General features: G+C 41.4%; 1 protein-coding gene and 1 long non-coding RNA gene across 2 annotated transcripts; one reads left to right on the forward strand and one right to left on the reverse strand.

The window, feature by feature from the left end:
• Window positions 1-3,988: 3,988 nt before the first annotated feature.
• On the reverse strand, window positions 3,989-6,750 carry LOC122343161. The gene is made up of 3 exons (XR_006250677.1): window positions 6,341-6,750; window positions 5,465-5,512; window positions 3,989-4,994 (listed from the first exon to the last, which is right to left on the reverse strand). It is a non-coding gene; the product is annotated as an uncharacterized LOC122343161 (long non-coding RNA).
• A 730-nt stretch (window positions 6,751-7,480) lies between these two features.
• Window positions 7,481-11,668, forward strand: ttll1 (tubulin tyrosine ligase-like family, member 1). The gene is made up of 10 exons (XM_043237342.1): window positions 7,481-7,610; window positions 8,436-8,559; window positions 8,721-8,929; window positions 9,008-9,188; window positions 9,262-9,399; window positions 9,554-9,662; window positions 10,384-10,527; window positions 10,682-10,768; window positions 10,968-11,131; window positions 11,229-11,668. The coding sequence occupies exons 2-10, from the start codon at window positions 8,447-8,449 to the stop codon at window positions 11,353-11,355; spliced, it is 1,272 nt and encodes a 423-aa protein (XP_043093277.1). The 5' UTR covers window positions 7,481-7,610; window positions 8,436-8,446; the 3' UTR covers window positions 11,356-11,668.
• The last annotated feature ends 1,005 nt before the right edge of the window (window positions 11,669-12,673 follow it).

Consider the following 12,673-nt stretch of genomic DNA (forward strand, 5'->3'; position numbering starts at 1 on the left):
GATTGGACGATAAGAGGACACATTTGTCTCATCCTTGCCTTTCTTAAGAAGTAAAGAAATATTGGCGAAGTAGAGAGAAGAAGGAAATTCCTGCTTGTAAAAAAGAATGATTAAACATGCGTAACATAAGGGGTGCAATTTTACCAGCATATTTCTTATAAAATTCTATACAAAAGCCGTCAGGACCAGGGGCCTTCCCATTGGGAAAGGCATTAAACGCATCCAGTATCTCTTGAAGAGTAATGTCGGCATTTAGCATTTCCTGATCAGCCTCACTCAGTTTTGGGAGGGAAGTGAATGAAGAAAGTCTACAATAGTTTGTGAAGACACAGAGGTCTTGGACTTGTATAAATCAGCATAGAATTCCATAAAGCGATTATTAATGTCTTTTGGATTAGTCAAAATGTTACCATCTTTATCAGCAATATGATGAATTGACCTGCTGGCATATGAACCCCTTAATTGTTGAGCTAATAGTTTATCTGTTTTATCCCCAATCTCAAAATGTCTTTGTTTAATTTTTAACAAACTCTTATTCACCTGATCCAAAGTAATCTTATTATATTCATATTTAAGTGACATAATATCATTTAAAACACTCGAGTCCGCAGTATCCCTATATAATTTCTCCAAATGGCTAAGATGAGCATCTATCTCCAATAAGCGTTTTTGTCTAAGTTTCTTTGCTGTTGACTCGTAAGAAATTATATGTCCTCTCATTACTACTTTGAGAGTTTCCCATAACATGGAGTCAGAAACATCACCTTTATCATTAAACTCAATAAATTCTGTCAAACAATCTGAAATATGCTGGCAAAAATTCACATTTGAAAGGAGGTAAGTGTTAAGTCTCCAATTGTAGCTTGGCTTTGCCCAGCCAAAGTCAAAGGTTACTGTAACAGCAGAATGATCAGAGATCAGAATATTGTGGTATTTAGATGCAGAGACATTAGGTATTAGTTTCGAATCTATAAAGAAATAATCTATTCTAGAATATGATTTATGGACATGAGAAAAAAAAAGAGAATTGCTTATCAACAGGGTGGTGTAGCCTCCAAATGTCAACAGTGTTCAATGACTTGGTAAGATGTTTAATGACTGAAGTGCAGTTAAGGAGGGGGTCAGAACGAACAGGAAATTTATCCAAAAGTGGATCCAATATACAGTTAAAGTCGCCACCAATTATGAAGTGAGTATCAGTAAGAGACGGTAGAAAATTAAAACCTTACGGAAAAGGCTGGGTCAGTAAGTAATTAGGGGCATAAAGATTTAAAAACGTAAAATGTTTAGAGGCAATTAGACCAGTGATTTACAACATAACGACCGTTCGGGTCCGTTAATGTGGATATGTGTTTAAACATAACAGAATTGCGAAATAGTATTGCTACACCTCTAGCTCTACATGAAAAAGTCGATTGAAAAACTTGGGACAGCCATTTACATTTCAAACGGTTCTGTTCACCATGTTTAATGTGGGTCTCTTGTAGAAAGATTATATCGGCGGAGATAGAGCGCAAATATGAAAACACTTTAGCTCGCTTCGCCTGACCGTTCAGTCCTCGCACATTCCAACTCGCTAAAGTGACACCGCCATCTTGTGATGAAGTTATATTATGTGCCATTTCACAATGTACACAAATTTAACTGCAGTAACTGAATCGCACCGATAAAAAAGAAGGGTAAACAGAAAAAACAACGTAAAACACAGAACACGTCCCCCCACCCTATCCCAGCCGCTTCCCCAAACTAAGCGGAATAAAAAACCCATATATGCGGTGAAGCCAAAAAGTGACATAAAGAGCAGCAGTTTTACAAACACAAAACGAAAGAAAAAAAGAGAATACCTAAACGGCCCCTCAAATCCCTTAACTCGTGTAAATTATAACAAGAATAAAAAAGACACGTCTGTCGGAGTCAAATAAAAAAAACTATGACTGCACTGTGTCACACTATGCTCAATAAGATGAAAAATAACAAATATGCTGATCGAACTGATCAGCATCGGCTGTGAAAAAATAAACAAGACCTGCAAGCGGTGAAGAACAAAAAACAAGATTAAGTCTTGCCCGACCTTTTTCCTGCTAGCACACAGTAGTGCAGACTACGCAGAGTTGTCCTCAGCTGTGATGGAGTCAACAAAAACTTGGGCCTTCTCAACGGAGTCAAAAACATGTTTAGCTGAATTATGGGTCACGAGAAGGCGAGCAGGGAAGAGCAACCCATGACGAACATTAGCCTCCTTGAGCCTTTTCCTCACGTCGTTGAAAGCTTGGCGCTGCTTCAGAACCTCGGAGGTGAAGTCGGAGAAGATGAGAATGCGCGCTCCGTTGTACATCAGGGGTGAAGACAGCCGCGCGAGACGAAGAATCTTCTCTTTATCCGGGTAGTGATGCAGTCTGGCCACCATCGTCCGCGGGCGAGATTGTGCGTTACCAACCGGGCCCGTACGATGGGCTCGGTCGATCTTCGGAGGTTTAGGAAAGTTACTGACGCCGAGAATATTTGCGAGAAAGTCAGCAACAAACTGAGTCGGGCGACCCTCCTCCACTTTTTCGGGCAGACCGATGATCTTAATATTTTGTCGCCCTTCAAGGTCATCCAGTTTAGATGTTAGAGATTTGCACGTTTGAAACCAGTCACGACAATGAGCCTCGAGTTCGGAAATACGGCCCTCGTAATCTGCACTAGCCTTTTCGAGTTCTGTAACTCGCGAAGTGACTTCGGACAGCGAGGCCAATGTCTGAGACAGCGTAGATTCCAAAGAATCAAACTTCTCATTCATGGAGCCGTTCATTGACTTGATAGCCTCCATAATGTCAGCGAGATTAACAGGATCGGTAACGCTAGCCGCGGCCTGCGCGTCGTCCGACTGACAAGCGCCCTGTTCACCTGCATCCTCTGTTGGTTTGTCTCCTTTCCTTGATTTTGGTTTAGTCATGCCGATTGCGATGCTATTGAGCAAACTTTAAAGATAAGATTGTTGATGCAAATTAACTATTATTAAGGGAAATGAGGAGCACAAAAAAAACACGTCTACTCCATATGGAACTCACTAGCGCCCAAGGTTTAACATTTTAAAGGCGTCTCTACTCTTCAGCTCTGAGGAAGACGATCCACAGCCAGCAGAGGACTCGTCAGTGTCCGACCCCGGAGCTCATCGTCGGCGAGTACAGCATGTTATCGGCATGTAGTCCACGACCACACCAATAAAGAGTCGGGTAACTCTTTAAACTTTATCCATGTAATGGGAAGTTTCCTGGATATAATAGCACCATACAGTTAATAATATGCAGTACGAGAGTTTAGAGTGAATTAAATGACTCATACGTACCCTTCTAACGCTTTGAGCCGCTGATGATCTTCTGAAAACCAGCGCTCCAGCACTAATCCGTCAGATGCTGATGAAGCAGGAGATGATTCTGGATCAGCAGAAGTCCTTCCTGAGCATCCTCAGTGCCAAGTGTCCCCAGGACACGGATTCTGGGATTGATCCGGGACTTCTGCCGCTGAAAGACCTGTTACTCGCAGCTGACTGGTCAGTTTAGACGGGATAAACCTGAGTAAGGATAAAATGAAGGCGGACTTAAATGTGTTGACTATCGGCCGAGTAGTTCGGTTCTTGTTCTGTTTTTAGAGACGATACACCCACAGAACAAAACTCATTATTTGTATGACCATCACACAAAAACATCTAAATCCTTAGCCTAACATAAAACGTTTATTTAAGGCGATCTGTTCATCATTACTAGACGAGACGTCATACTTTAAGACTTTCTCAACACAGCTTTTAAAAACGTAATCCATCTCACATGGAGCCTGAGTTTTCCTGGTTTTATTGTTGTTTTAAAGTCTCACGTGAATGTTGTTAATGTACTCTTCTTATTGAAGCATGTCTTTTATGTCAGTCTCTCTCAGTACAGCCATTTTAAATCTTCTCAATCATTACAATCCGTCCATTAAACGTTCATTTCCAGTGCAACTGCACTGTAAAAAGTAATACCTAGATCTAACTTATAAAAAGTGAGGCAAGTGGCTGCATTGGATGTTTTAAGTTGAGTCAACTTGCAGTCTTTTTTAAGTATAATAAACACAGTAACATTACTTAATACAAATGCAACAAAATCAAGTTGAGGTAACTAATAGTACTAGTATTACTTAGATAAACCTACTTTTCTTGGTACAGGTAACTTATTTATGGGTTGCTACAAGCAACCTGTACTCATTTTAATTAGGTTTTATGAACTTTATGTTTTTAGTAAAATTAATCTAATCATATTTGAATAAACATTTTAATTGAGTCCTGACTATACCCTCAGAAAAGAAATTTAAATGTTTATATTCTAAACCCTACAGTGATTAACTTTATATAAACAGACTGTCAATAACAATTACAAAATCAATTGAAGAAGAAAAAGATAGGATAGACTGAAGACAACATTTATTCAGTGTCAACCAGTGTCACATTTAGCAGTGACTACAAAACAGGCCATTAATGTGGCTGCACATGTACACAATAATATAAAACAAACATTGTGTAAGTGTAATTTCAACCTGTTCTGAACAGTTAAGTGAAATAGCCAAAAAACAAACGAAAAAAGAAAATCTGTAAGATTTTTGTATTTTAAATCAAAATACTTGTAAAATTCAGAGACTTGTTAAATGATGGCAAACAATGTCAGATGTCATTGAGAAAACATCTAAGATAACTTAATGAGGAGATTGGTATACTTGGATGATGGCTTAGGACGCATGGGGTCCAATCCCACAAACAGCCTCTGATATATCTCGAATGTGTACACCAACTTTGGGGGATACTTGAGGTCGAGGGCATATGTAAGTCCAAACAAGAGGCAGCATGCTTTCGACAGGTTTGGCACACCTCTGACCACGGGCTTTCCTTCTATGATAATTCCAATTGTGTCGGGATGATGGCACATGTAAATTTTCAGTGGGCAACTGCCAAGCTCAGCCTGCACCTCGCTTTCATCATGACTCTATTGGTGGAAACAAACAAACAAAAAAATAATCAAGAGTTAGGTCAGATGAACAGGCAATGAGAGCAGACAGGTAAAAGACAGAAAAGACACAAAGTCAAAATTTTACTTTTGTTGCTAAAGGTGGTGAATATTAGATACTGTAACTAGCGCATGGCACCAGTGAAGTCTACCATGACAATGTACAGTATATTTAACTAGACAGTATATTTAACTAGATTAAGGATTTTGGTCACCACATGTCAGGACCTTAAATTATCATAGAAGAAAGTTGAGTAAATGTTAGTGTTGTGGGGAGGAGGAGACAGAAAGGTGATCATATCTGCCTTCTATTGGTGGTTGGTACATAAAAAACATCTACAGAAATGTAATTGTATTGAGCCCACACTATTGTTTGCAATTTTACCTATGTTTTACTTACCTGGGAATAGTTATAGCTGCAATTGTATCTTTTCTTAATTTTTTCTTACCTGAATATGAAGCTTGAAGACCCTCAGGTAACAAAAGTGCTTGGGTATCTAAAGACCAGGAAAATACATGTTAGAATAAAGTTAAAAATCAGTTGTAAATGTAATTGATTTAAGTAATAGGTTAGACATAGTTTTGCAGAATAATTCTTTGCAGAATAAAAAAAAAACGTGGATCAAATCTCTAAAATCAGACAGAGAAGTCTAAACATACATCTCTACAGTCAGTTCTGTGCATCTACTTTAGTAATGCAAAAGTATAATAACATGATCTCTGATTTGCCCGCAAAACTATTGCCTGAAGGCTCTAAACTGCGACCGTTTCGATCACATATGATTCCGAAATAATCTGTGCAATCTAAAAATATAACGGAGGGCATTTGTGCAACTAATTAATACCTAAGTATTTGCGTTTTTAAACAAGTCCATCCTAAATGTTGTAACAGTGGCGATGTTAGCAGGTGCTGCTAGTAACAGGTGAGCCACTGCTATCAAATTCACTAGCATCTCTGCTGCTGATAACGCAGCTGCAAAGCCCACCGGAGACCGCATTGTTAATATGAAATGAAATAAGTTCTGTAGTCATGGCTACTATGTGTTTTAAGGCTACTTTGGCTTTAATTTTACCAATAATATCATTTTTAACCGTTAGTTAAGCGTTAACTTAAACTAGCCTAGTACTAATGTTAACTTAGGTTAACTTTTACCTTAGCGTTTAATGTCCAATATTTTCATTATCAGAGCGGCCGTTGTCGGCTTGTCGTGTGCAGGATAGCTGGCTATACAGTGCAATTTGCAAACCTAACCTCAGCTCCCTAGTAGAGTAAGCGATTTCGCGTGATTCTACATCAATCACTCGGTTAAATTTGCTCAACTTACCGTGTTAATCAGTCCCTGAAAAGATCCGCTGCAGCGTTCAAACAGTTGAAGTGTCGAAGATGCTGCATCTGCCTGGGCAAGTCCCCGCCAGTGAAAAATGGATAATGCCAACTACTAAAAATTTTAAAATATTTACGTTTGATGAACAAACCTGTCACACCGACAACTGCTCTAATAAATTGTGTATGTCAACTCACTTTTATAACATTTCTTGTACACAACAACCATATACAAATAACTACCCAAATAAATTGCAATAGCTTTACTTAAAATATATTGTTATATAAAAACTGATATATTTTAAGTAAAGAGAAAGTATATTAATACGTTTTAGTATAAAACAAATAAAATAAACTAGATTAAAACTATTTAAAGTATTTAAAACCTACTTTGTGGGTGTAGCACTTTTTACAGTGTGTACTGTAGTTGAAATGTTTCCTACTGATAGTTCAACTTAAAATTAAACAAATTTAAATCTAGTCTTTGTTTTAAAAATATGTGAAAAAATTAAAATTTTATTGTCTTTTTATTGATAGCATTTATATGCCTATACATATATATATATGAATAAAAAAAATAATAATATGGTATGACTGCAATAATGCCACTACACTGTAAAAAAAAAAAGTAAAGTCATTTTATAATAATAATAGTAATAATGGATCATTTCCAAAAAATGAATTTTAATTTAATTATATGAGTAGTGTATTATGTGTGTGTCTGTAGTACAACCTGCTTTATTCAGCATCAGGAAAAGTCCTTGTTTCCTTCACATCTTGTAATAAATATAAATTAATAACTTGACTGGTATTTTAGGTACTGTTTCATTCTTTTAATATTACAGTGCCTTTTGCGTGATTTACAATTGTGTTCAAAACGTTCATTTTTCAAACAATGTCTGTAAATGCTATTTTAACTATTATTCTCATTTTTATACAAACATATTGGATTATTTATATGGTTTAATTTTAGTTTTCTTAAATTATGTACAAATCCAAAATTATCTGCAATTAAAGTTGCGTGTAGTTCATTTAAAGGTTGGTTTGTTTTATATTTAGGTGTGTTTTTGCATTCAGACTGTTATTTCATATATAATGCAAACAGAAAACCTGCCTTAAAACACACGTGACGTCGCCGCGCGCTGGTGACGCCATCGCCCCGGGAAATGACGCGGCTCGCGGAGGCGGAAGTGGAGCGCGTTGCTATGGGCTGCTGCTGGGATGCTGTCAGATCGTGAGAAGAAGGCAGCGTTCAGGATGAGGCTGTGACTGTGAGTATCCGTCCGTCCATCCGTTCATCATTCATCTCCACAGACGAGCGCGAGGATAATAATAATAATAATAATAATAACAACAACACGGGCGTGTTCTGATGACGTAAACGCCCGCGAGCAGTGACTGTGTTTCTCTGTTATCAGTGTTTTATCACTTTGACGCAGAAATCGCAGCATAGACTCTCCTGTGTGATCTCATCCCTGAACGATCACGTCTGAAACATGAAAACAAACTCTAGAAACATGATGTGACTGAATGTGAAGTGTTCTATAGCATCTAAGAGCACTAATAAGGAGATAAAACCACGATCAGAGGATAGGAGCAGGTCATGAGAGCAGGTTAATAAATATGAGCTGTGTGTGTTACAAAGTCTTTCATTCTGTGTGCATCTACCTGATGGAAGACAATGGTCTGAATTCAAAGGTCCGGTGTGAAAATCAACACAGGATTTTAAGCAGCAAACCCACAGAGTTGTAAATGTGAACTTGTGGACTGACTAGAAGATATTGTCTTGTAATGTAAACAATTAAGGCAATTAATTATTTAATGAATATAATACTTGATTGTTTTTGTGAAAATTCTTTTATACGAAATCATGCTTTTTACAAAAACATATAGCTTTGTGTAAAATTGTCTGGACCTGGGCTGGTAGGGAGGGTGCGATCAAGTTATATGTGTTCACTTTAAACAACAGTGATACACAGAAGGGAAGCTTCACGGAGATACAAACACACAGCGTCTCAGGAGAACGTCAGACAGGAGCAATGGAGACGGACAGGGCAACAGAAACTAGCGATGACCGCGTGTCCCGTGTCTTTCAGGAGCGGGTGTGATGGCTGGGAAGGTGAAGTGGGTGACGGACATCGAGAAATCAGTGCTGATCAATAACTTTGAGAAGAGAGGATGGATCCAGGTGACGGACAGCGACGACTGGAACTTCTACTGGCAAGATTTCTGTTCCTCTGCTCACACTGAAAACATAAACTAGTGCTGATCATCTGAATCACTGTGTTTGATTGGTGCTCCTCACTTCTCTCTGTTCTTCTTCTACTCTAAACATGTGTTGTGATACGAGAGATAACTCATGTGATCTGGTCACCTGACAGGATGAGCATCCAGACCATCCGTAACGTCTTCAGCGTGGACACCGGCTACCGCCTGTCCGACGACCAGATGGTCAATCACTTCCCCAACCACTACGAGCTGACCAGGAAGGACCTGATGATCAAGAACATCAAGCGCTACAGGAAGGAGCTGGAGAAGGAGGCCAGTCCTTTAGCGGAGAAGGACGAGAACGGCAAACACCTGTACCTGGGTAAAGCTCTAGCTGTGTGTGCCTTAGGCTCGGAGTGAATGAAAGAGCCGTGACCCTCTCTCTCTGACTCCGGGGCAGATTTCGTGCCGGTCACCTTCATGCTGCCGGCCGACTACAACCTGTTCGTGGAGGAGTTTCGCAAGAGCCCGTCCAGCACGTGGATCATGAAGCCGTGTGGGAAGGCGCAGGGCAAAGGCATCTTCCTCATCAACAAGCTCTCCCAGATCAAGAAGTGGTCCCGGGACAGCCGCACCTCCACGTGAGCTGACCTCCCGAGCTTGACCCGCGCCGACCGGCCCTGGCCTTCTGTCTGAGCTGCTGTTCTTTCACAGGTTCGTGGCGGCCAACAGCGGGAAGGAGGCCTACGTCATCTCCCTGTACATCGATAACCCGCTCCTGATCGGAGGGAAGAAGTTTGACCTGAGGCTCTATGTGCTGGTCACCAGCTACAGGCCGCTCAAGTGCTACATGTGAGCATGATTCCTACCTGTTCAGATGCATTCATTTGCTAGGGATGACCTCTTTCGCAGTGCTTGATTCTGATTGGCCAGTGTGTCATTCTTGGGTCTGATGTTGTCTGGTGCTCTGCAGCATCTCTTGATCTGCACTGTTTTGTGTTGTCAGGTACAAGCTGGGATTCTGCCGCTTCTGCACGGTCAAATACACCCCGAGCACCAGTGAGCTGGACAACATGTTCGTGCACCTCACCAACGTGGCCATCCAGAAGCACGGCGTAAGCTAGTGATCATTAGACGAACACTACTAGATCATTACACCAACGGGTTTCTGCTGCTCCAGAATCCAGGGTTGGTGAGGTCCTGGAAACCCTTTCATTGTGTTGATGTTAGTAGTAGTGGACATCTGGATCTCTTCAGCTCTGGAATCAGAAGAACGTTGGTGACTTTTACACACTGAGGGCAGTTTTGGGCTAATGGTTAGAGACCCAAAGGTCGTAGGTTTGAGTCTCAGTGCTGGCAGAGATTGTAGGTAGTTGAGTGAAGGACCACCTCTTCAATACCACAATAGACTTGAGCTGATGACACCCTGGGCAACTTTTAGAGCAATCTTGCTTTAGCTTTAGGAAATTTTGCCGTCAATCAGGTGAGACAGAGTGTGCAAGACTGATCCAAATTATTGAAAAGTATCCAAGCATCAATATTTAAACAAATTGCCCCAAATGTTGCCCAATGTATCATCAGCATTAAAATATATCTAGCAGAGATCGCAAGAGTACGAATCATGGGTCTGAACTCCTGAACTCCTGAACTCCTGAACTCCTGAACTCCTGAATTCAGTAATTCAAGGGTGGGTGCCAATACTTTTGTCCCTGTAGTGTATTTGTGTGAGTGTGGTTCATCAAATGCTGCAGGATATTTTCTCTGAGGTTTTGTTTTGTGTGTGTGTGTGTGTGTGTGTGTGTGTGTGTGTGTGTGTGTGTGTGTGTGTGAGTGCAGGACGACTATAATCACGTCCACGGCGGAAAGTGGACAGTCAGTAACCTGCGTCTGTATCTGGAGAGCACCAGAGGACGGGACGTCACTAATCACCTGTTTGACCAGATCCACTGGATCATCGTCCAGTCCCTGAAAGCTGTGGCTGTAGGTCAACATCACCACAAGCTCACTGCATGCTACACACACACACATCCTAATGCCAGCGAAGCCTCACCGTTCACAAGAAGAGCAGGTTCGCTGACGTGAATGACCATGCACTGAACGTATTGATGTGTCGTATCGGTCTTGTTCCCTGCAGCCCGTCATGAATAACGACAAGCACTGCTTCGAGTGCTACGGTTACGACATCATCATCGATGATAAACTCAAGCCGTGGCTGATCGAGGTGAGAACACCCTTCACTTCAGTGCTGATATACTGAATGAGATCTTCACTTTTGGTTTTGTTTGGTCGTTCTACTTCAAACGTATTCATTTCTGTGACTGGCTTTTCAGTCCCACGATTAATTTTTTTGCAGCTTTATTCTCTATTCAGTGATTAGTGATAGCAGCGCTGGTGTGTGTGTGTGTGTGTGTGTGTCTCAGGTGAACGCGTCTCCTTCGCTCACCTCCAGCACGGCTAACGACCGCATCCTGAAGTACAACCTGATCAACGACACGCTGAACATCGTCACGCCGAACGCCGAGATCCCGGACTGCCGCTGGAACCGCAGTCTGCCCAAAGAGGCTCTGGGACACTACCAAGTGCTGTGAGTTTATGCAGTGTATATATATAGAGACATGTAATTAGCATAGATTGCGGTGCGACGGTTATGTTGCTTTATATGGTCCGTTCGCGTCCCTCAGTTACGACGAGGAGCAGGCTCTGAGCGAGAGCGCCGAACGAGACCTCAGGAGCCGCTCGGGTCAGCCGCTGGGGTCAAAGGGCAGCAGGTCGAGCAGCGTCAGGCCCTTCCCGGCCACCTGGAAGTGACGAGGACGGCCGCGTCTGCATGAAGAACAGTTGATATATCTACCAGCCTGTGCTTCCAGCTCAGGTCTAATGACTCGCAGCGGTCCGGTTCACAACCCCAGTGAAGATAACCAGAGGCCCCTGGGACACGGCCTTACAGTACACCCACCCAGAAAGGCATTTCCCTGTTTATGTAAATGTTTTTTATTTCTTGTTATGCCAGTTTACAATTAGAACCCTCTTCTGCATAACTTGTGTTTGGATTAACTGATTCTTGACATGAATGTAGATGCTGGAATGACTTTAAGAAGAAAATAAACTAACATTGAAATTATTTGGTAAAAAGTGTGCGTGTGTGTGTGTGTGTGTGAGAGAGAGAGAGTGTGTGTGTGTGTGTGTGTGTGTGTGAGAGAGAGTTTTGTGTGTGTGTGTGTGTGTGAGAGAGTGTGTGTGTGTGTGTGTGTGAGAGAGTGTGAGAGAGTGTGTGTGTGTGTGTGTGTGTGTCTGTGTGTGTGAGTCTGTATGTCTGTGTGTGTGTGTCTGTGGTGTGTGTGTGTCTGTCTGTGTGTGTGTGTGTGTGTCTGTGTGTGTGTGTGTGTGTGTGTGTGTGTGTGTGTGTGTGTGTGTGTGTGTGTGAGTGTGGTGTGTGTGTGTGAGTGTGGTGTGTGTGTGAGTGTGGTGTGTGTGTGTGAGAGAGTGTGTGTGTGTGAGTGTGGTGTGTGTGTGAACACAGGTGCTGGCGGTGGATTAAACTGCTGATGAAACTCGAGCTGAGCTCTAATTCAGGACCGGAGAGAAACTCCTGAAATAGCTGATATGAGACACACACGTGTGGTTTCTTCAGCTGCGCTCATGAGAGCAGAAACACATGAAGAAGAATACACACACACACACACACACACACCTGATGAAGTTTCGCCTGTATACTCTGTAAAACCACACGAAAATGTAATAATTGTGTTAATTATCTTTATTCCTCGTTGTACATGTTTTCACGCTGTTTTTTTTATCGTTTTATTATCTTTATTCTGTATCACACTCGCTCTAAATACTGATACGTGTCTTTTTCACTTAAAACACAGCGTAAAAACTGAAGTATCGTTTCAGAGAGCAGCTTTTTCTGTTCTACAAGAAGTCAAACCTTCACTTTCCCTCAGATGTATTTTATTATTATGTTATATTTGTTCTGTGTGTGAAAGGGAAAGCGCGAAGTCGTTATTAGTTTCCAGGAAACGCATGAATGTTGAACGAGATCGCTCGACGCGAACTAACTTTATATCTTTCTTAATGAAGCTTTTATTGGCCGTGTTGTGTTGTTTAGCAGTCATCCTGCCGCCTT

Source organism: Puntigrus tetrazona, chromosome 4 (assembly GCF_018831695.1).
Source record: "Puntigrus tetrazona isolate hp1 chromosome 4, ASM1883169v1, whole genome shotgun sequence".
NCBI lineage: Eukaryota > Metazoa > Chordata > Actinopteri > Cypriniformes > Cyprinidae > Puntigrus > Puntigrus tetrazona.